Here is a 23,241-nt window from a genome sequence, read left to right as displayed (position 1 = left end):
ATAGTTCAGTTAATTGGATGTTGGATCCAGTGTACTGGTCGTATACAATGACACAAAATTGTTAAAGGGTGAACTTTTGCCACATTCGTCTATATTTCCAGTCTCCATGTTTGAACTATGCAAGTTTATGTATGTCACTACGGTTACCTGAATTACATAACTACTTAATACGGATTACAAAAAATGAATTGCCTTTTGTTAAGTTGACAATAGACAAATTAGCAGCTTCACGTATCAGTGGATTTATTAAGGGTCTGCATTTGATTTAGACGAATCGAATCAGGTGAATAATGTCCCAATACTAATCCTGTCGTGTTTACTAAGCAACGGGAATGACGGTGTTCAAAGTGTCAAGTCATAACAGGTATCGCTCTTAACTTGAATAGAACCAGTACGTATTTCATGTGTGCCTTTGAAGAAGGGGAACAACTGCTGTGTAGATTTGTTGGCGCGCAGTTCCTATAATAGAGAGCGCATGCGTGTATCGACAATCAGTCAGTGCGAGTTTACAGAATGGCCGATCTTGGTAAAGACTACGGTGCAAACGGTTCCGATCCCAAGAACATTCAAGATTTGACCACTTTTGTAAGTAATTTAAAATCGTTATCATACAAGGTACATAACTACTTCCATAGTGTTGTGCGCCGAAATCTAATTAAATATACAGCAGGTGAATACAGACAAGCGATTTTCTCGTATTCCTGTATCCCATGTACTATTGAGCCAATCATGTGTCAACTTGTTTGGGGTTTTGACAGTTGATTTACTGTCGTCCTGCATGGTACAGTTTGATATTGGCAGCTTTCCCAGACACTTCGTGGAACTCCAGCGTAACTGTTACATGTATTCAGGATTGTGCGCATTTGTATCTTTCAAAAGGGCCTGCAAAAATACCCGGAAACTTGTAGGCAATGTTATGTCACACCCACGAAAGTCAGTCTCCATCCCAAACAACAGTTTAATCAACATGTCAGCGAGATAGTTTTGCCAATTACTTTCCTATGAGTCTCTGTTCGTGGCAATGTTTTGAAGATGTCAAGATCGTTGATTTGGGGCTTCTGGAATAGGCCAAGTATTCTATTTTGGAAATAGGTAGTCCATAATGAAGTATACAACGTTATGAATAACAATTTCTTGAATCTGTACCGAAACATTGCACTATCGCAATGAAGAAGTTGCTATCCATAAGGTTTGTCAATCTAGTACACCCCAACTTCTAGAATGCCACTCAAAGATACATAGAGTGACGTCACATGTTTTCTTACCCCTTATGAAGCTGGAAGTAAGAAACACTGCTCCATGCAATATACAAGAAGATGTTAATGTTTATGCTTCATTATTAGCTCCCCCACTTCTAGACTTCTGATGGCACGGTTGGAAAGATAGTTGTGTTTGAGGGTTCTCTGAGTATCTGTAGATAAAGAGTGTTACGTTTATTGATCCCATCTGTAAACAACCTCAAAGTGTTTACACTCCGGGGCTGGTAACTAGGCATGCCAAGACAGACACAATCAGGTGTTGTTCCATTCATTTGTTTGTATCCAAGGTGGATTATGGATGGTATAATGCCAGACTGGCTATTGTGAATTCCATCAATATTGTACATGAACTGTAGCATAACAGGTCAGCTGTATAACAGTAAGACTTGATTATGAATTAGAGGTGTGACGATACAGAAAATTCACAATACGATACATATCACAATATTTTGGAATGATACAATACGATTCGATACATATCATGATATGCTATCTTCAGTTATTTTCTGTAGAAACGTATATTTTGATATCAAGTAAAAGTGTAAATACTGACATAACCGTTAATTTCTTGTGACAATTAACAATTCTGAGGTCAGCGATATGAAAAAAGTATTGATATATTTATGATTCGATAAAGTATCATGATTATCGATTCTACGATGTATTGTCACTGCTCTATTATGAATGTATGTTCAAGGATTCAAGGACTGTAGTGAGCCAGCACCCTTTGGTAATATTTTACTTAATGTGAATTATGTTTTCTGTGGATCAGATGCATATAAACTATAAAAGTACTCAAAATATTCACATGCAATATGACAAACAGTCCATATCAATTTTACAATTGAGCTATTTTATATCATCACTTATCACATGTTGTAAAATTAGGATTGAGTAGACTGTCTGTGCCTGTTGCTTTCCCCATGATTTGATACAGCAGATTTAGGAAATACAAATCAAATTTGAATGAAATAGAAGCTGAATTGCATTTTACTTACTGTGACATATGCAGTATCTCGTGAAAAGAGTTAACACCTAAATGGGTCAAATTGTAACTTATGTAAAGAAAAGTAACATTTTTATTACTCACCCATTGAAGATACTGCAGTTTAATATATTCACTTCAATATTACACTAGTGTAGTACTGCTTGACATATGACGTCAAAATGGTTCTATGTAGTGACGTCACAATGCTAACGTTGATGTCGCGATTTTACTGGACTTTGCTTGACTTGAAAGCTGAGTGTCCTCACACTGTAGGCAATTTCGCCGCAGTTTCTGTCAGTGTATGTTGGCGAGTAATAAACAGAATACTAAGCTCGCCTCCGTGAAATACCATTTTCATTAAACTCGTTAAAGATTTGGTATCAAACTCGCTTTCGCTCGTCTGATACCAAATCATTAACTCGTTTAATAAAAATGGTATTACACGGAAGGTCGTTTAGTATCCTCTATGTATCTGTCATACAGGTGGCGATGGTTACTGTTCACCGGGTTTGACACATCACCTGCCTACTAGTCTGTATTGTGGGTCAGCTGGATTTACAACACAGTGTACGATGACACCATCTTGCACCCTTCATTTCAGTGACACCATGACAGTTTCTTACTATTGGTTGTGACATATGAACATTGGTAGGATGGTATGAAGATACAGCACATACCTAGTAATTATTTAATATTTGGTTACAAGGGTTAGAGTTGGTCAGTATGACTTGTGCATTTCAGGTCCAGAACCTCCTCCAGCAGATGCAGGACAAGTTCCAGGTCATGTCAGATCAAATCATCACAAGGAATATCCTTTCAATAATTATTGTCAATGTTCTTTTGTCTACACTCTGGGAGGTGGTGGTTATTAAGTGTATCATCAGCTGATGACATTTTGAATGCTGCATTGCAGTACGCATTATTACTGAAACAATATTACTGACAGATTATTATAATAATAATTATATAATCAGTGTATGTAGTTAAGTCAAAATTGCCACCGCCTTGATTCTGCCTCAAAACCACAAGTTTCAAAATCTTTGGTATCTTCTGACAGTGACTAAAGTGTCATCATGTTGAACCTTAATACAGTTGAACCTCGTAATGATCTCCAAGGGCACATGGAAAAAGATGAACTTAACTGGACATTGACCAGTAAATAGGAAGCATCTTGCCTTTGGTGTCACTGCAGCAATCAAAATGAGGTTGGTCAGTTGTGTGTGAAAGGAGGTGAAAGTTTGAGGGCATGTGAGTGTGAGGTTACTTTTAATTCTAACCGTTTTGATTGTCAGTGGAATATTACTTAATTTGTGTCGATGTTGATTTCTTTAACTCTGCCACTTGATGATATGGGAAACCGAATTGATGACTTGGAGAAGAATATTGCGGACCTGATGACCCAAGCTGGAGTTGAGGATGGTCGTGTGTGAAGAAAATCATGGATGATGTCGTCGCAATGAAGTCACTTTTTACAATGTCTGTGACAGTCTTCTTGTAATGGAGACGTGTTGTTGAAGGCCTTTCGTTCATGTTTCATATGATCTGTTGGAAACTTGCCTAGTCCATGGAGTGTATGTTCAACGGTCCGTCCAAGAATGGGAGGCTTTGATTACACAAAACCATTTTAGTGTTGCCCCAAATTCATAACTGTCACTCTCATTATGAGTTAACATCAAAATCATTACAAACAGATGCATGTCCATTTCCAAAGCATTCCATTGTGTGGTACTGATAATTGTGCTTTTGTCGGTCAAATTCTTAAATCAGTAGAATGCTAAGGTCTTGTTAGTGTTTAAGTTAAGGTGTAAAAGAGATATACTGGCCTTAATTTGATCATGGAAATGCTGATATTTGTGATGTGTGCATTAAATATATATGTAATAAAACATTATCAAATTTACAATCTTGTATCTGTTTTTGAATGAGACAACTTGGAGACCAACCATGTGATACTGTAGCCTGAGGGATTAGTGAACAACATATTTATCTTACTGAACAGCTCAATGTCAATTTTGAAGTGTTTGAAGCACAGGTATTGAATTATAATAAGGAGTACTGTAGTCAGACAATTAGTAATGCTAGATTTTCAGATGACATAGACTTTAGCAGAGGACAAGAAACACAAATTTAGGGTTATCACCGTTCCATTGACTAGCATTCACAAAAACATTGATAGTTTCCATATATCATTATTAATAAGTACCAAATGAATTTCCACAGTTTGGCGTTTGTATGTATGTATGTATGTATGGATGTATGGATGGATGGATGCATGTATGGAAAGGTGATAAGGGAACTTTGTGTGTGCAAACAGTTGACTTAGTTTCATATTTCACATCATATTTAGTATTGAAGCTGGTTCTTAATGGTCCTGTCTTGGATGCACCAAAAAGCCCAAAATGTTTGTTCCACATTTGATAAGAAAGTCCTTCTGCACTTTTGGTCACTCCAGCTTACAACCATTCTCGATATCTCCAGGTATACGTTCCGATGGATCTCCAATACACCCTGGATTCATTTACGGCTTGGCCCGAAAATTTCATTGCCTCCCTTTGCTGGCTCCACATTCTCACAGTAGCCAATCAGCTAAGCCGCCATTACATCTGAACTTGCCAGTGTCAACAAAGATAGCGGTCGCAGCTGCAAACGTTTGCTTGCAGTGTGACTCAGATTCGGGGAAAATGATACAGACACATTCATAGGTCCGGAATTTTAAAAATATATATGCAAGAACTCGTTCTGCCTCTTTCAGAGAACCTGTGCATGGTTTGTGTTGCCAAGTTAAATCGGTTACATAATTTAAAAAAGCAAAAGTGAGTTGTGATTGGTTTGCTCAAGTTTAAACCTGGCTGAAAAAAAAAAACACCAGATATGGGAGATAATAAATTTATTGGGCTTAGTGGTAGATGCATCCAGGGTTTAGTGGAGATTTGTTGGAACTTATACCTTGGAGATATTGAGGATGGCTTGCAACAGTTAACCAGAAATAGTGCTAGTTTACACTGCCAACTTTATGGGTACTGTGGTTACGTCAGTGGTATTTTAATTTAAATATGGCAACCAGTGTAGCAATGTTGAAGTAGCTATTTATGGTCAGTACTTCTTTTCAAAAGTGATGCTTACCATGTTTATATATTTTTTGCAAATATTTTGAAATGGACTTACTTACTGGTATTATCTCAAAATATGTATTATCCTTGTGCATCTTGGGATTTATTTCCAGGTGAGCTCATAATGTGGCACTATTTAAAACTGTTGGACCAAAATAAATTCGATATTTTATCTTTCCCTGTACTACATCTAAATAACTATTGTATACAGATTTTTACATTAGATAAGGAATTAGTTATTTGCATGCAAGCAAAAATGATCTTACTTTTCCAAAGTAGTAACACAAACAAACAACTTAAAAGATGCCTTAGAAACAAGTATCATTCTATGTAATCACAATATAGCCTTATGCTCATAAATTTAATAAAATAAAGCAAACTTTTGAAACTCTTAACACTACTAACCTTAATTTATCTACAGTGAATAAACTCCAGTTCAAATGAGAAGACATGTTCAAGCTTTCATTAAGTGATTCTCCAACATCAAATGACAGATTCAGAATCTACAAAGTTGTCAAGTCATCCATAAATCTTGAGAATTATCTATTTTATTGTTAAAACAAAGCTCACAAGTCACATTTTTCAAAAGTATGTTTAAGTAATCAAACTCGAAATTGAAACTGGAAGATGTACAAAACCTGCAACCCCACTAAAACGTCATCTCTGTGAAACGTGCAATGTCTTAGAAGATGAACAACACTATGCATCTTGTACCAAGTATAGGAAAGGAAGGGAGTCACTTCTGCAAACATTGCTTTTTCATATAAATAAAAAAAACGTTTGCTACACTTTCAAGAACAGAACAATTTTTAACAATGTTTTCAAACAGAAATCCTAAAACTATTTCTAAAATATGTCATGATATTTACAATTATAAATGAATTTTGTGTATTGCCTCATATTGCTTCCATGTGATTATACTGTTGTAATGTACATCATTTACGTATCAATATTTCTATATGTTCGTAACTACTGTGTTAATATTTACAGAATATTGCTCCTGTTTCTTGATGGAATGCTATGCAATAAATATCTTATCTTATCAACTTAAGTTTTTCAACAAATCTATAATTCAGGCCCTCATTTTTTTGAGTGCTTTCTGATTCCTTGATTTGTGGGGTAGCTGGGCAGTTTGGTAATCAGATGCTGTTATGGAAATAGTTTACTGAGTCCCAGACCTAAACACAACAGAAAATATTGTTAAGAGCAAGCATAAAAACATAATTTATTCAATGAGTTCAACATGACATATGTCCATAAGCACTGGGCTACATGAAGTCCGCTGCTTTCAGTCTACCTCCTCCAACAGACTGCAGTCTGAAACATAACAATAATCAGCATAAAAGTGAAGATTACATCAAGTGAAGTACTGTTGTACACAATGTACAAGTTGCACATGGCAACAACTATTTTGGATTTCTACAACTCTGACCTTGTGTAATACTGGTAAACACATATAAGATGATCCACGACCTGACAAATGACCCCAATTTGCATACTTGGGAATGCCCCACAGAATGATCCACTTGAAACAAGAGGGAGACAGGTTGTCTGATAAATATCGAGAAGTTCATTTTCCCCATGCGTTTCTTGCATGAATTGTTATAGCACACTCGATTTGGGAACAGGTACAATCCCAACGAATTGAATCAACACAATATACTGAGCAAATATGTTTAGGACCACCAAACCATTTCACGAAGCAAATGACATTTTCCTGGGGTTTTTTAACAAAATTGTTGAATATCAGTATCTTATGCCTGAAATTGCAGTCTTATCATTCGAAGGAATATGCAGTGTTGACTTCATGTCACGGTTAGCATGTATTGCACATGCATAATCGTCAAGCTACCTGTAGCAGCCAAATGTACTCACCCAATTCGTTGTACCGCCTCTCTTGTCACAAATGCGTTTAGTGCGCAGGATCATCTAATATGTGTCTAGCAGTAAGTTCTGTTATAACATTTGGCAATACTTTCACTAGTGCACACTAAGTAACATTCTAAGAAAATTTTGATATTCACATCATATTTTACAATGTGAAACTTTCAAAACAATTGAAAATTTTAACCATAAATTGTATTTTTATGCTTATTATCTGAATGCATGAAGTGCACTCCATCTTGTTCTTTGGACTGTGTTGAACTTTTTATCCTCTCTGAACAGTTCAACTGAACACACCCCTGCTCCAGTTACTGATATAGGACATCTCAGGAAGAGAGCATGCGACCTGTCCCAAGTTGATCATGTGATTGTCAGCATGAGTAGAGCTGGATCTTGTTTAACCAATACAGTTTTATGTGCCACAACACTGTCACAATTCCAGATTGAATGAGGTTGGTTGACCTTATATCCTCTACCCTATAAGAGAGGATATGATGTATGTGCAGGGACTCATGAGTATGGTTACAGCCCTGCCACTCTACGATTGAGAAGATGTGCTCCCCAACCACTTGGAGATATGTTCATGAACATTGGTATTAACAATGTCTCTATCCTTTATACATCTGGAGTGGGCTTTGGTTGCCATCTAAGTGTTCACAGGCAAAAAATGGAACATTCCAGATATGTATTCCAAGACAATCTGTACATGGTGCAAGAGATTCAAGGGATGAAATTGTGTTTTTGCAGCTGGAGCAAACGTTTTCCTTCACAATCCTCCTCTACGTTAAAAAAAAGCTCAAGCCAAGACCCAAACATCTTCTCTTCTCTAGTCAGTAATCTAAGCACATTTGGGCAAGCTGTTTGGGGAGGCCAAACATTATTTTTCTCGATTATTTCCACTCAACAGTTGAAATTAATCAGCTAGACACTATGTATGTCATCATGTACTTTTTTCAATTGGCCCTAGATGTGCAAAACTGATGTACCTGACTGATGTACCATGCTATGATTTGGATGTCTGTTGTGAGGACTATTGTGAGGTACCATACATCCAGCACATAATACAGTGCTTACCTCTCCAAGATTTGTTGGTCTGAAGATCCAGCTGTATCACTTTCTGAGCTTGAGGTGTCACTATCCTCACTTGAGTTCTCGTTCTTCTCAGTTTTCTTCTTCCTCTTCCTCTTCTTCTTTTCCTTCTTGTATTTTTTCTTCTTAGTCTTGGCCTGGTAAGGAATGACAGTTGGTCAGATGCACATTGCTAGAAAGTGATCAGAACACCTAAAAAGGGGTTATCATTTATACAATAACAAAAGCAGTTTTCCTGAATCTTTAAACCTTTTCCCAACAAACATGAAACATCAACCATACTAAGTCTACCAAACTGAGTGAAACCTGGTCTCTGCAATATCTACCCATACTACCTTATGATATCTGATGGTATACCCTTGTCACATTGGGTTTATGAAATGTCTGGTTTAGTGATGCCCAATACAATTCATCTCTAACACAGACATTTCCTTTCCTCTGACAACCATATTAACAAAGTGATAAGAACTACTGTCTAAATAATTCAGACATTTAATCTCAGGCAAGTGGTCAATAGCTAGAAATTTACAAATTCAAGGCATACATCAAGTAATCCTAAAACTTGATGGATCCTGCTTAAATAATATTCTGAACAAGTCTTGCAATGTGTTAGTTCTGATGGGAGTTTACATGGCCATGGAAAATGGCAGGTGTAGTGAAAAGGATATAGTTGTTTATATTAAAATGGATGTAGCACTGAGTTAAAATCCGTGATTTCTATTTTTTGAAAACAATGTTTCTGGTGACTTTGGTAATCATCAGAATTTTCTGATTCCAAATGTTCTATGTGTTTGTAGTTCAACAGCACTCAAGCTCAATTGGATATGTAGTCAACATTCTAAAATTTCAACAAAAGACACAAGTTAATGTCAAATATATATTCCTCTCCCTCACCAATAAATGTAAACAAACTAAAAAATCTAAACTATTTCACCCAAATTCTTTGGTGTTATGGTTTTTGAGGAGATGATGTTATGGGGACTATGAGGACTATGGACTATGAGGGAATGAATTTTTAGAGAAGAGCATGGTCAATATGCAAAATTCAGATGAAGGTAATAATTTCAAGCATTGTAAAATATGGAACACATTATGTATTCTACTAGTTTTAATGACTGCTTTTGCCAGAAAGTTTGTTTCCATAAAAATACAAGGTTTTTATGGCAATATTCAAAGCTTTTGTTTTCATTATTTTCAAGGTGATATTCATCAAGTAACAGCATTTAAGGCTTTAGCATATGCGTTTTATTTTGCATAATACTCCTTTTTGGTCTTTAGACCCTCTTGTTTCAAATTCTCTGCAAATTATGTTGTCATTCCATAGCTATCTGGTCCAGTCTCACTCAACTACTAAGTAGTATTCACAGGTCAGTTCACAGTTCCATAAACTTTCAGTCACAAATTCACTAATATTTACACTCCATTTCAGGGGCAGCTTATACTAACTGCCCTTGTCCACAGTGGTTGGGCTGACTATGAAGAACTAGATTAAAGGATAATTACTTGGGATATGTGCTATATTTGGTTAATTTGATGAATCAATGGATCATTTCTGGTAGCACCTAGAAATTTATTCAAGATCATGCTGTAAACATCTGGCCTACCCTTTTTTCTTTCTTGTGCTTCTTGCTAGACCTGTCTTTATGTTTGTGCCTGAACTGCCGATGAGCTGTGAGTGTCAGGCCAGCCACAGCCTGGGAGGAAGAGGATGCAGTGGCTGATACAGATCTACCACAGCCTGCAACATACAAAAATGTATTATAGGCTAATAAGATAGAGCAGCAGTATTGGTTAGAATGATTGCAAATAATTAACAAACAAATCAGATTCATATGACAGACTATGCACAAATGGCATCACAGCATTTACAAGTTCCCCCCTTACCAAAAAAGTACAACGCATTATGACATTTCAGTTAAATGGTAGAGGTTGCACTCATGTTCAATAGTTCTAAGAAATATACTGAACACCAAAGAAAAGCAAGTTTTGCAAAAATAAAATCTCATAAAAGTAAGCGTTCATGCTTATGGAACGTTAAATAGTTAAGTGACACAATGATCCCAACTGAGATGATGTCATGCAAGTTGACATCCATATGAAACATTTGCACAAAAACACCCACAATGCAGCAAACCCATAATTTCATCATTCACCTGATGAAGAAGTAAGAACATACTTCAAAATGTCGTAACTCTTCACAATAAAGAAGCTGTCATCCATAAAAAACTCTTGTTATGTGTATCACTTCTAAATGCCGTTCAAAGACTCTCCATAATTGTAGCATGTGCATCAACAGTTCTGGATGGAAAGCATGCCTTTCACTGAGCAATCCTTTACAAAGGTGTGTGTAAAAGAATCCTGCTCAGTATAGATGCTAGGTGTACATGCCACACAAACAACGTCTAGACTAACGACTGAGCAGAGGGAATGAGCAGAGGGAAAGGCCATAGGAAAGTGGGACCGAGGTAGCTCTGCAACTGCTGCAGCTACATAATTGGACTGTCATCTAACCACCACTACATGACTCGCTCAACATCATCAGCAAACCAAGGCTACTGCTGATCACTTTCGTACCAGACTGCCACACTCATTCACATGATCAGTTCATCCAGCATCTATGAAACTGAACTCAAGCAGCAGAAGTAACAGCAGCCTTGCTCATAGGTCAAGGGCAGCAGTGTCCAGCAATACCATAAGACGTCATCTTCGGACTGCTAGAATCCACTGTCGACAGCCATATGTGGGGCCTATTCTGATACCTCAAGAATTCCAGTGACGTTTTCTTTTCACCTTCAGGGGTATCTCAATTTGAATGACAGTCATCAGTTTGAACTTATTGCAATTCAATGTCAACAACAACTTTCTGGTGTTATGTTGATTGTTTTCAACAAAATAAATGATCAGACATGATTCTGGTTTTCCTCAATTTAAAAAAATAACAATTTTGCTATTCAATATATACCACGCTACTAATTTAATAGAAAATAGATGAAATCTGAATAACTGGTTCTAAATACTATCCCTAATGCCGTTGATACTACTTCTCTCACTTAGAGGTGGCGTCAATGACGATTTGAATGTCATCTGGTTAAATAAGTGATTGAGTGAGTTTGCTTGTAACAGTAACCCTTGAATAGTATTGGTGTAAATCACAACAAGGTAGCTTCATAATGGAGCAAAGCCTAGATAATGCAGATCTTGAATGTTCACCACATCAGCAAAAACCCAAGTACCATACCTTCTTGAAGGTGTCAAAGTATCAAAGGAGACAACTCACCTGGAGGAGGCGGTAAAGCAGGACCATATGCCATCTCATCCTCTGATTGTGGTGTATCAAGCACTACTGGTGAAAGACGCTGTTGAACTGTCTCTATGGCAACTGGTGCTCCAGGGAGGTGGTGTGGACTGTGACTGCTTGTGTTCTGGGTAACTAAATTTGAAATATGTTTGTGAAAATGGCAAATATTCATTACAAAGTAAAACATTCATGAGTGTGGCAAGTTTGAGCTTATCATCTGAAGGACGACCCTAATCTTTGAAGAAACTCCATATGGTCGTATCTCTAATGTCATGACTGTAATCACAGAGATATTCAAGCAACATAACCATTACAAAAGTCTTTATGTTTCACCTAACTAAAATGATGTTCCTTAAGCCATAGAAGTTTTCAAACTGTTTCACAAAAACTTGGCAACATCATGAGAAGAAATGGCTGAGCTGTTTCCATAATATTTTATCTTGTCACAGTTGTACAATACCAGCCATATTAAACAGTGGTTCAAGATCACTGGAGGAACAAACAAAGCATGTGGACTTTCAGCTTCATTGGTTCTGAAGAATATTTTCAACTTGTGGAAATACATTTTGAGAAAAGTTAGATAGTGCCACGGAGTAGTACAGTGAAGGATAGTATTGGACCAGTCCCTAATAAGTCTGAATTTTAATTAAGGCACCATCAATGATAGAAAAAAATGAGTCTAGATGAATGACAGTTTCATTTCAATGCCTAGCACTATGGGTAAGGCTAAAATGGTGAATAACAACCAGACACCAGCCGTGTCCAATCCCTTGCTGGTTGCCATCAGGGCAGTGTCAGCACTATCCACGGAATTGACTGCCCTAGGGTATTTTTTCAGTAACTCTCTCCATGCATCGTGATCTTTTTCTAGTTGCTGCTGTAACTGTCACAAACAAAACCTGTTTACAGTCTCCAATGTCTTTGCTACTTCTTCCCAAACTGGGTATAGTCCCATAGTTTATATATGTAATAAAATATTATTTAATTGCTTTTCGATTACTCTCTGACTGGTGGATCCCTGTCATAGAAACATGAAGCCCATCTATGTTTGTGATGGGTGTTGATTCCAGCTACATGATGATACGACAGTGTCAATGTGTGTGTCATCCCAGCCCACTGACAGTCCATTCAAAAGTAACAAATCATTTGAGGGAGTGTTTACAATACACTTCTATCATGAGTGTAGTCTGTAGTGTAATGCTATCATCCTCATTGGAAAAACACAGTTGGTAATACGGTATGCTGGCTTTAATACTGCATCCACTCTGTTGGGGAGAGCATATTGCCTGTGTGAGCTCGTATTCACAAAACTTGTGCAATGTCATCTAAAGTTGGAACAAAAGATTTATCCAGTGAGAATTATTGAATTGTTTATCACTTTGGACATGTGCCTGTATTTAGTGAACGTGCGGGACAAGGTGAGGGGTGTGTTGAAGAACCAACTGGGCTCTTTGAAATCTAGCAGTGACGCTTACACATTGTTTTGTAAGTGCATGGCGGACAAGGTATTTTTCTTGCCAGGCAGATCGAATCCCTGCTTGTCCCCGAGATCAGCGAACATTAAGTTGGGGTGATACCATGTCTTCCACAGTCATTCACATTCACCCACACATAAAAGGATCAAATGTGGTATTGTTGTTGTTTGTACCACCGGAGTTGGATCCCTGTTATGATTTCAATGTCGCTCTTGCCATCTGGTTTGCCCAGGTAGACTTGAATGTACAGCATGGAATTCAGTAACAAATATTCCACAATGTCGACCATACTATCAAATTCTGACACCATCTGACCCACATTTTGGGTCTCTGGTTTGTGTCGGAACTTAAGCCACAAGCAGTGGTCTGTTGTTCATGACTTTCACTAGATAGTGATCTTTGTTGTCTTTGAAAACATGGGGTGAGCCGAGCATGATGTTGAGATTCCAGTTGATTTGAGAAGTCCATTTGTTGTTGTCGGTGAAGATGAGTGAGTACTACATGTTTCTGGAGATGACTGGTGTTGATGTCCAGGTCAAATAGCTTGCCACAAAATGCTGGGGATATCATCTATTCATCGTTGTCATTAACAACAAAACAAAAATGTAAACCAAGTTCATGTAATTTTCACAAGGCACTAGCCAGAAACCAAATCTAGTCAAATTCAATACTACTGCATCATAAAACAAACAGGACAAAAAAACTTATTGATCGTTTCAGGGGATGTACTAAAAGGTTCTTCCATCTGAACATAATGATACAAGGCTTTCAACAAACCTGGCAATTTCCCATCTCCACTATGTTTTTGTGCATTCACTTCATGTGAGGACTCCTTCGCGGCAACTGGCTCAGACTGTGTTTTACTTTGCTCTTGCTCTGATCCAGATGAACTGTCTTCTGAATCCGAATTTTTAAAAATAGCTCTGAAGAGATCCAAAGTGGGTGCATCACTGTCCTCCTGTTGTTGAAATATAAGTAAAGACGTTTTATGCCACACAGAGAACAATAGTTACTTAGCTCTTACATGACCAACTAGTATACTACATAAAACATTCTGACACTAAATGATGTCAACAACACTGACACTATACATCTGAACATGGCCTACCTTGGTAGCTGCATGTTGTGTGTCTCCTCTCTCCTCCTCTCTTTGGTGTTCTACACTTTCTGTGACCCTCTCCTGTTCCATGTGGGATTGCTTGACCTTCTGTTTTTTGTCATCATCTTCATATAGCACGCTGAAGATGGAATTGAATGCTGGCCTTACGCTAGCCTTGTGTCCAGTTGTAACAGACTTCATGTCACGTTTCTGAGTCGCACTTTCATATGTGGTGTGTTTGGAGGATGACTCTGAAATAATGTGTTGGAGCAGTTACATTGATGTATACTAAAAACAAGTAATTAATATTAGTTTATTGCAAGGACTAAATAAATATGCTGTCCCACCTCTACTTTCAATTGCTTTTACAGGTTCCTGGTCTACAGAGTGCTGTTCTGTGTCACCTGCATGACTACCAGAGAAGTCCAGGAAGTTGTACACTGAGTACTTGTCTCTCTTCACACATGTGAGGCCTGTCATGGTTGAGCTGCCGATGAAAAGCAACATTTTAATCATCACATCTCTGTTTACATCTCAACATGTTAAGGACTTGCAGAACCATTAGTGCTTTCTCTGGTATAGGATGGGTTATGCTTATGCCTGATTAAGTAGTACTCTAGGCCTGGATAGTGTTTTCAGGAGTTTTATAGGTTACAAGCACAGTTATAGTGTAAAATTCCTAAAGAAAATCATCCTTGATATTTCCAGGGTACATGCTCTGATAAATCTCCACTATGCCCTGGATGCATCTATGACTCAGACCGATGAATTTATTACCTCCCTTGGCTGGCTTTTTATCAATCAGGTGTCTATGCTGGGGAGTTGAGTGAACCAATCACAACTCACTTTTGCTTTTAAAGTATCTAACCAATTAAACTTGACAACACAAAAGATACAGAAGTTCTTTGAAAGCGGTAGAAGGAGTTCTTGCATGTATTTTTTTAAAGTTTCGGTCTTACTGATCTGTCTGCCTGATTTAGCGAAAACCTGAGTCACACTGTCAACAAACCTTTGCAGCTGCGACCGCAATCTTTGTTGACACTGGCAAAGCCTGGTTGTAATGGTGACCTAGCTAATTGACTCCTGTGAAAATGCGGAGCCAGCAGAGCAAGGTAATAAAATTATCAGGCCAACCCGTAGATGAATCCAGGGTATAGTGAAGATTTATCAGAACGTATACCCTTTATATATTGAGGATGAAAGAACATGAATTTTGGAGGGGAAAGGGGCAACATAATTTGAAACATATTCTTAAAAAAAGGGGGACAAATAAATTTCCATAATTTCAAGACAGACTGGTGTCTCTTCCTAGCTGTATGATAGTGACTAGTGAAGACAGTAAAGTCTGACTTGAAGCATACAGTGTATGGCTGAAAAAGATTATATGGACAATTTCAAAGAAGACACTTTGGATCAGTAGTGCATAATACTGCAATGATTTGTCAACCATTCATTAACTCAAACAGACATTCTCTATATGATTCCCCCAATGGTGATTTGAGTGAGATTCTGTCATTATTCTCTTACAGCACCTGTCCAAGTTCAGCCAATGATGTTACACACAACTGTCTACCATGTTCCAGATGGAAAAATCTTGGCTCATACAATGGATGTGACACTGCAGGAAGTGACCAATGGACTTGTAGACAGTAAGCAGAGACAGTGTTGTATATACCACAGGAATATAATTGACCTTCCAAGGCACATGAACTGTGAAGTTCCGGGGTAGAATTGGCCTTGATCAACCCATGCTTGCAATAAAAGGGATATAATGGGATTGGGTGGTCAGGCTTGCTGATTTGGTTGACTCATGTCATTGGTTCCCAATTGCATAGATGATATCTTCATTCTCATGCTTGGTATTATTTCATGATGTCCTACTAAAATATTGTGTATTTACAGCTAAGTAAATGAACTGATATTATTTTGGACCAGTCCAGTACAGACAGGATCACTAACTATTATCCAAGCACTGCACTTGTGATCTAGTGGTTAGTTTTCGAAAGATTTCTTTCCATGTGATAATAAATATATAGAGAGTTACTTACCCTGGATATGGGTGAGGGACATTGAAGCGTTGACAAAGAAGTTTGTCTGGGTGCCATTCCAACTGCTCCCGCGTCAGTTGTCCAAACATCTTCATTTCTACAGCCTTGGCCTGGTCACTTTGTTCCAGCTGAAAAGGACATCAGACACTGTGCCAGGGTATGAAACACATTGGGTGTAACTGGGTATGTGACGTATGTTTCATCACTGTTTTCAAAGATTGAATATGTATTTAATATGTGGACAACACTTACTCCAGAAAACATGACATAAGGAGTACTTAACAACAGCCTTAGTCCAGATAGAGCAGGTAATGCACAATCAAAGGACAAATACTTGTGTCTGTTTGTCTAATTCTTCTGAGACTGTGGATATTTCATTGTTTAAGGGGAGCACAAACATGATTAGAGAGATAACAGTTTCCACATGTACCAAGGCCAGCACATTTGGGTAATCCATTTTGGGTAAAGTCATACAGACAATAATACAGTAGAGGAAGGTATTCTGGCCAAGGAACAGATGTTGTCAGTCAGCTGCCACTGGCCGGAGAGTCGCCAAGGAACAAGTGTTATCAGTCAGCTGCTGCTTGCTAGAGAGAGTCACAAAGGAACAAGTGTTATCAGTCAGTTGCCACTGACTAGAGAGAGTCACCAAGGAACAAGTGTTATGAATCAGCTGCCGCTGGCTGGAGAGAGTCATGGAGAAATATATTGTTTGAAGAGAACCAAGACAGTGAGAATGAGTGTGTGAGTGAGTAATTGAATTTAATTTTATGCCACATTCTGCAATATTCCAGCAATGTGGCAAGAGGCCGTAAATAATTGAGAATGGACCACACAATACAGTGATCAACAGTCTGAGCATCAATCTATGCAACTGGCATACAATGACTTATGTCTACCAAATCAGTAAGACTGGCCACCAGATTCCGTTATCTGCCTCTTACAACAAACATGAATTACTGAAGATCAATTCTAACCCGTATCATCACAGGTCTAGGCAGAGAGAAGCAGACATGGCAGCTGGAGACAAAAACATAAGGACTAAAATGAAATTTGACTCTGTTCATGTATTATGTCATACATGTATTTCATACTGTGGACATTGCATCATAATCCTCAACTGGAAATGCCTGTATGTATCTTTGCCTGAAAAGTTTGTTTAAAATAAAATAAATATATAACTTTAATCAGACCCCATCATAGTCTGTTGTTTTATTAATCAGCAATAAGTGGGGGCAAACAGTGGAGACCGCAAACTGTGATACTGATCACATATGAAACTGTATATCTGACTGACAATTTACAAACCTGAGAGTCGACAGGCATCTCAACTGTATCCAGGTCATCAGCATACTTGGCCGTGGTGAAGCGTGTTGCCATCATAGTGGACAGGGGCTTGTACAATTTAGCAGCCCTAGCAAACTCCTCTTTCTCTCTCTCTATCTCCCACTCTGTCATGTTGCCTTCCCCAACATTCTCATATGGGTCTGAACAGAACATGTTTATTATGCACGAAAGAGAGCAAGTATGATTTCATGCCAGCAATATCATGGTGGGGAGTCAAGTAAATGGGCTCCATACATTGTGCCCATGTGAGAATTGAAACTTAGACCTAGATTTTCGAAGCTCTCTTAGCGCTGATAGTCGTAAGTTAATAATTATGTATGGCACTAACTTAGCGATAAAAGAATTTCAACAATCTAGGCCCAGGTCTTCAGCATTACAAACAAATGCTCTAAACATTAACCTACCCTAGTGCCCCTTGTCTTGCATGACAAGCACACTGTTGGAACTCTTGTACATGATCGTGAATCGTGTACGTGAATGGATAAACAGCACATGGACCATTTAAGCACAAAAACATATTGGCCCTTCTAAATTAGACAGACAACCCTCTAGAAAGTATTTCTGGTGTCTGATAACAGAAAAATACAGATCAAAAGTCATAAACAACAGAATACAGTAGCTAACCTGTAACACCTTCACAGTAAGTTCAGTAGATGTGCAAAACTTGGATAAATCAGTAGAGGTTTCTTCTTCTTCTTGGGGTACATATATGCATTTTCTTCAGCTAAAACTGTCATGTGACAGTTCTATCAATGTTTTCATGAGATATTGTACAATAAATACTAAGCCATTTTTATCTATTAAATGGTCCCCTACCAGGTGGAGTCACCTCTCTGCCATGCATGCATGGCCAGCCAGGTAGGCATCCAAGCAGGTATCATCATTCCTTCTGCTGAACAAATCAGTGAACAGGATTGCGACCAGCCTTCAATTTTAACAACTGAATGGAAATAGTTGAAAGACATGAGAAAGTAGGACCAGACAGCCAATCAAGCATGACTGACAAATCCCCTGTAAATAATTGAGTCCGGACCAGATATCCAGTGACCAACAACATGAGCATCGATCTGCACAGTTGGGAACCAATGACGTGTCAACCAAGTCAGCGAGTCTGACCACCTGATCCCAATAGTCGCCTTTTATGGCAAGCATGGGCTGCTGAAGGCCTATTCTACCCCACAACCTTCACGGGTCCGCCTGCTAGGAAGGGCTGCATATGAGGGTGCTGCTCTAGAAGAGCAGGGGTGTGAAAAGTGGAAATATACATGAACGGTCTAAGCTGCCAAACATTCTTCCAATTGAGACTGCAGAAACTGAACTTTTGACAGGCAAGGATCCGAAAAGAGAGAGCATCTACTTGCACATTCTCCAACCACAAGAGATGGACAGGAATCACCTGACAGTTGCACCAGAGGAGAAGTTCCTAAGTCTCCCGGAGGAGCACTGGAGACAAACTGCCACCTTGCTTCAGGATGTATGCCATAGCCTTACAGTTGTCTAACTGAATATGAACCACCTGGCCCTGGACATGCACCCAGAAGCCAGAAGCCCCCCAAAACCAACCGCATAGCTCTCAGTTCCAAGAGGTTGATGTGAAGACTACTTTTGACTTCAAATCAGTGTCCAGACACCGACTGACTACCAAGAAAACCCATCCACCCCACATCCACATTGGGGGAAAAATCTGCGCTAGGCACTGACGCACCTCACATAAAGCTGATTTGAGGTGGAAAGCCTCCCCAGACTCAACAACCATCCCCACATCCATTAACTCCTTGCCCAGGCCATGCGGTGGTGGGCTGTATAATAGACAAAAAGGGCCTTTTACTATTGCACAATATTTCACTAAAATACTGACACAACTGTCACATGACATTTCAAATGCAGAAAATGCATATATGTAACCCAAGGATGATCTCTATAAAAACAAATAGCTTATTTATCAAAAATACCTACTGTAATGATAATGATTCAATGACATTTCATGGATAATATTTCAGGCCATTCTCACAAAATTAATTATCTGTATTTCACATACTGGGTGTAATGATGTGACAGACTGACTTGGGGATGTTGACAATGAATATATTTGGACAAGTAACCAAGATTCAAATCTCCAAACATGATAATGTACTGTCTATGGCATGGTGAGGGAAAAATCTGAGATCAATTTTTATAAAAGTAATGGCTATCAAATGTTCAGTTAGAAAGTTGAAACTTCATCCCTCCTAACATGACTGTACCTTTATTTCCTTGTCTGAAGTTGCTGAGGTACTTGTCATACCTCCTCTGTTTGTCCTGATCCCTGGCAAATGGCTGGAATGTGAGACTATCCTTAAACAGTGTTTGTGTTGACTCTGGTGCTACCTCTTCTACAGCTGTGGTCAGGGAATGGCTGTGAGTCTGACCATGGCTTCTATTCAGAAGTTCCTTGAATGTCTGCTGTGGGGAGGGAGGGCCAGGGAGAGGGGGATCCTTGGCCATCTCCAACTTCTTTTGGTCATCTTTTGGTATCAAATCAAATACCGATTCTGGAGAAAAATACACCCAATTGTCAATGGTTGCTTTTATTATCTATACTGAAGAACTCTGAAAACGCATAGAGGATTTTTAGGATCTTAACTTAAAAAACATACCAAATGAAAATGAGGTATCCAACATTTGAAATGCTTAAAGAAAGACAAGTTTTTGACTTATTGTTCGAGTTCAAATTCACCCCATGTTGTCGGAAACAGGCAGGGCCACTAAAACACAACTTCTCATTACGTTGATAAAGCAATGTGATTGTGAAAAAGGAAATGCACGTGTATGAGGTGTCATGCATTTAATCCAATGGAGTCAGTGGGAGTGCAGTCATTTCAGACAATGCCACGGCTGACATTACAAGAACGAGAACGTGCTTTTGGACTGATCGTACCAGGGACTTCACAGACAGCTGTTCATGTCAACCAGTCAGTCATCAGCTGCCTTGTCAGGAGACATCAGCAAACAGGTAGTGTTGCAGCCCGATCCAGACCAATTCAATTTCTGGTGACAATGGCTAGACAAGACAAACCAGTTCAACTGGCGCACCTCAGAGAACGCCTCAGGACGGCAGCAACAACAGCAGCAAACACCACAGGCAGACATGGGAGTCAGATCCACGGCTTTTCTTCCATAGAATTGTGTTCTCCAACGAGTCAAGGTACTGTGTGTCCTTTGTTGATGGAAGAGAATGGGTTTATCGGTGACATGGTGACTGTTAAGCCAATGCATGTGTCAAACAGTGAGATTGATTCGGTGGAGGCAGTGTAATGGTTTGGGTAGCAATTAACTCAGGTTTCAGGAGTGATCTTCATGATATCCAGGGCAATCTCACCGCAAAGTGCAATGTGGATGAAATTCTGAAGTCATTCCTCTGCTGTGCTGTCATCAATGACATTGATGTGAGTTGATTTTCCAGCATGACAATGCATATCTCCATGCCGCAAGAGCGACACAAGCCTTCATTCAACAAGCTGGGATCAATGTGATGGAATGGCCCGCATATTTACCAGACTTAAACCCCACTGAGCACCTCTGGGAAGAACTGGGAGGGCGAGTGTACAGGCGTCTGATACCACCAGTCACCACTGCAGATTTGACCTTGGCCTTGCAACAAGAATGGAGGAACATTCTTGTGGAGTTTATCACTCGTCTCTGTGACTCTATGCCTCAATGTATCCATGCCTGTGCCAGGGCTGATGGAGGCCACACAAGATACTGACTGTTGACATGGGGGTACCTTAGTGTGAATGATGCCATGCTTGTCTTGTTGACACCATTGAATTTCTTTTACAGCGTACTGAGTGTTCCATGGACTTTTCAAAAATAATAACATTTGATTTTATCTCATGTCTAAATGTTTATTCCTTTTTCACAGTGTCTCAGTTTACTCCATTATGATTGTTCCATGACTCCTTGTCACATGACGTAGTTTTTTAAGTAAAATTGATATTTTATACTTATCCTGACTTAAACTTATTATGCTCATCTCCTTCTTCTGTGTGAATGATAGTGGAACACTTGAATCCCTTGTAGGTCACATAAAGCGGACATAAAAGTTCACTCAGCCATCAGTTGCCTCCCTTTTCTAGCAAAAACAGTCCTGCTTGTCCTGCTTGTCACTTTCTCATGAATAAGCCATTGCACTTGGATTTGCTGGGAATCCTGAAGAGTCTGATGTGGAAAGGTTGTTTGGGATTGATGCCATGAGTCAGAATATGTATAAAATATCAATTTTACTGTGAAAAATTCCATATTTTTCCTCATCCTGACTCATGCTTATTATGCTTCCAGAATCTGACAGAAACCGTAGTGGGTCGGGTCACTTCATGGTTGGCTCAGCTGTCCATAGATAGGAACCGATATAAGGCACCTCATAGATAATGTTCTTCCAACTTCCGCTGTCAACACAGGCGAACCACATCTTATTATACTTTTCCAAGACAAAAGAATCTCATAGATTCATGTGGACTTTGGATATACTAGTATCTTCCTACTATTCTGCTTGGAATCTTCGAAGTGGACAAAGTTCAAGTTTCCCTCTGGAAGTCAAGTCTTGAGCTGAGATGAGTAGGCTAAAGAATCAATGCCATGTTTGTAGAAGTAACAGAGAAATGACTGTTTCTGGAATCATGGCTTGAATCTTGTCGGTAATATGATGCTGTTCTGTTGATGACAAATGTTACTAACTGCAGCTCTTAAACGAAGGATCCCGCACCTGAAGTTGATGGGATGCGGATTAAGAGTTTGTGAACGCTGAGGAGCTGTCTTCATCTTCTTGAAGCGATGAGGCTACACTGGGTTGTTCCTGATAACAGATGTCTGCGTTGCCAGTGGTTGATCATCAAACACCTCAGCAGCTGTCATAAAGGGTAGATCATCTCACCAATGAAATAATCTGCGTCAGTATAATCATTGATCTTAAGGGTACCTTAGACAGCAAAATCAGAGAATCTTGCTGACCGTCTGCTTTGCCAGGAGGCACAATGTCTTCATTAAATGATCTGAACCCTTCCTTTCGCAAAACTTCCTTTCATGCTAGTTCCCCCTTATGCAACCATCTGTCGTTTACTTCCCATGGAGATCAGTAGTATATAGACAATAGTGGTTTTGGATCCCATCCTTCCCAAGGAAGTCCCTTATTGGAGTCTCAAAATAGGGGATCATGAGTTTTAGCAACTCCCAATTCCACGGAACCAAAACAGCCAAACATTTCGACATTTTCCAATTACAAGATATGTCATATTTGGGATTTCACTTTCTTAGTAAAGTACAAGTTCTAGTACTTTTTTCGGTTGAATCCCATCGAACCCGCACCCTCAGAGTCAGGCACCTAATCGCCAGCACACAAAGTCAGCTGCCTAGCCCGCTCAGCCACCGCGACTTCCACAAAAATGAAAGTCGGACAACTGGTAGTCTAGACTGCGTACTTTGTGTACCCCTCTGATGAGTGTAAATTGGCACGGCTCCCACGGCCGAAAGCTATGATTACACGATGCCATTTAGAAAGTGGTCAAATGCAACATATGTCATACTTGGGATTTCACTTTCTTAGTAAAGTACAAATTCTAGTACTTTTTTCGGTTGAGTCCCATCCGGGATTCGAACCCGCACCCTCAGA

The 23,241-nt window shown here is 39.1% G+C and overlaps 2 protein-coding genes across 2 annotated transcripts in view; one reads left to right on the top strand and one right to left on the bottom strand.

Moving 5' to 3' along the window:
• Positions 1-440: 440 nt before the first annotated feature.
• Positions 441-4,125, top strand: LOC137258371 (heat shock factor-binding protein 1-like). Its single transcript, XM_067796030.1, has 3 exons — positions 441-585; positions 2,989-3,055; positions 3,589-4,125. The coding sequence occupies exons 1-3, from the start codon at positions 514-516 to the stop codon at positions 3,675-3,677; spliced, it is 228 nt and encodes a 75-aa protein (XP_067652131.1). The 5' UTR covers positions 441-513; the 3' UTR covers positions 3,678-4,125.
• Positions 4,126-6,557: 2,432 nt separating this feature from the next.
• The window catches only part of LOC137257787 (G patch domain-containing protein 1-like), a 57,300-nt gene continuing 40,616 nt past the window's right edge, over positions 6,558-23,241 (bottom strand). The window contains exons 10-19 of the mRNA XM_067795218.1: positions 19,841-20,128; positions 17,559-17,737; positions 16,251-16,378; positions 14,550-14,689; positions 14,212-14,453; positions 13,881-14,061; positions 11,608-11,760; positions 9,935-10,068; positions 8,316-8,467; positions 6,558-6,674 (exon numbers count right to left, since the gene is read on the bottom strand). Of these exons, the coding sequence (XP_067651319.1) occupies positions 6,626-6,674; positions 8,316-8,467; positions 9,935-10,068; positions 11,608-11,760; positions 13,881-14,061; positions 14,212-14,453; positions 14,550-14,689; positions 16,251-16,378; positions 17,559-17,737; positions 19,841-20,128 (1,646 nt within the window). The 3' untranslated portion in view covers positions 6,558-6,625. The remainder of the gene's footprint in view (positions 6,675-8,315; positions 8,468-9,934; positions 10,069-11,607; positions 11,761-13,880; positions 14,062-14,211; positions 14,454-14,549; positions 14,690-16,250; positions 16,379-17,558; positions 17,738-19,840; positions 20,129-23,241) is intronic.

The sequence above is a fragment of the Haliotis asinina genome, chromosome 12 (assembly GCF_037392515.1).
Source record: "Haliotis asinina isolate JCU_RB_2024 chromosome 12, JCU_Hal_asi_v2, whole genome shotgun sequence".
Lineage (NCBI taxonomy): Eukaryota > Metazoa > Mollusca > Gastropoda > Lepetellida > Haliotidae > Haliotis > Haliotis asinina.
The sequence above is the reverse complement of the archived record's forward strand: the minus strand, read 5'-3'. Positions and strand labels throughout refer to the sequence as shown.

Excerpts from the sequence above, each read along its gene's own strand:
- LOC137258371 (XM_067796030.1), top strand. The coding sequence starts at position 514 with ATGGCCGATCTTGGTAAAGACTACGGTGCAAACGGTTCCGATCCCAAG. Across the intron at positions 586-2,988 it reads TTCAAGATTTGACCACTTTT|GTCCAGAACCTCCTCCAGCA; the intron begins GTAAGTAATTTA and ends TGTGCATTTCAG. Across the intron at positions 3,056-3,588 it reads AGATCAAATCATCACAAGGA|TTGATGATATGGGAAACCGA; the intron begins ATATCCTTTCAA and ends TAACTCTGCCAC.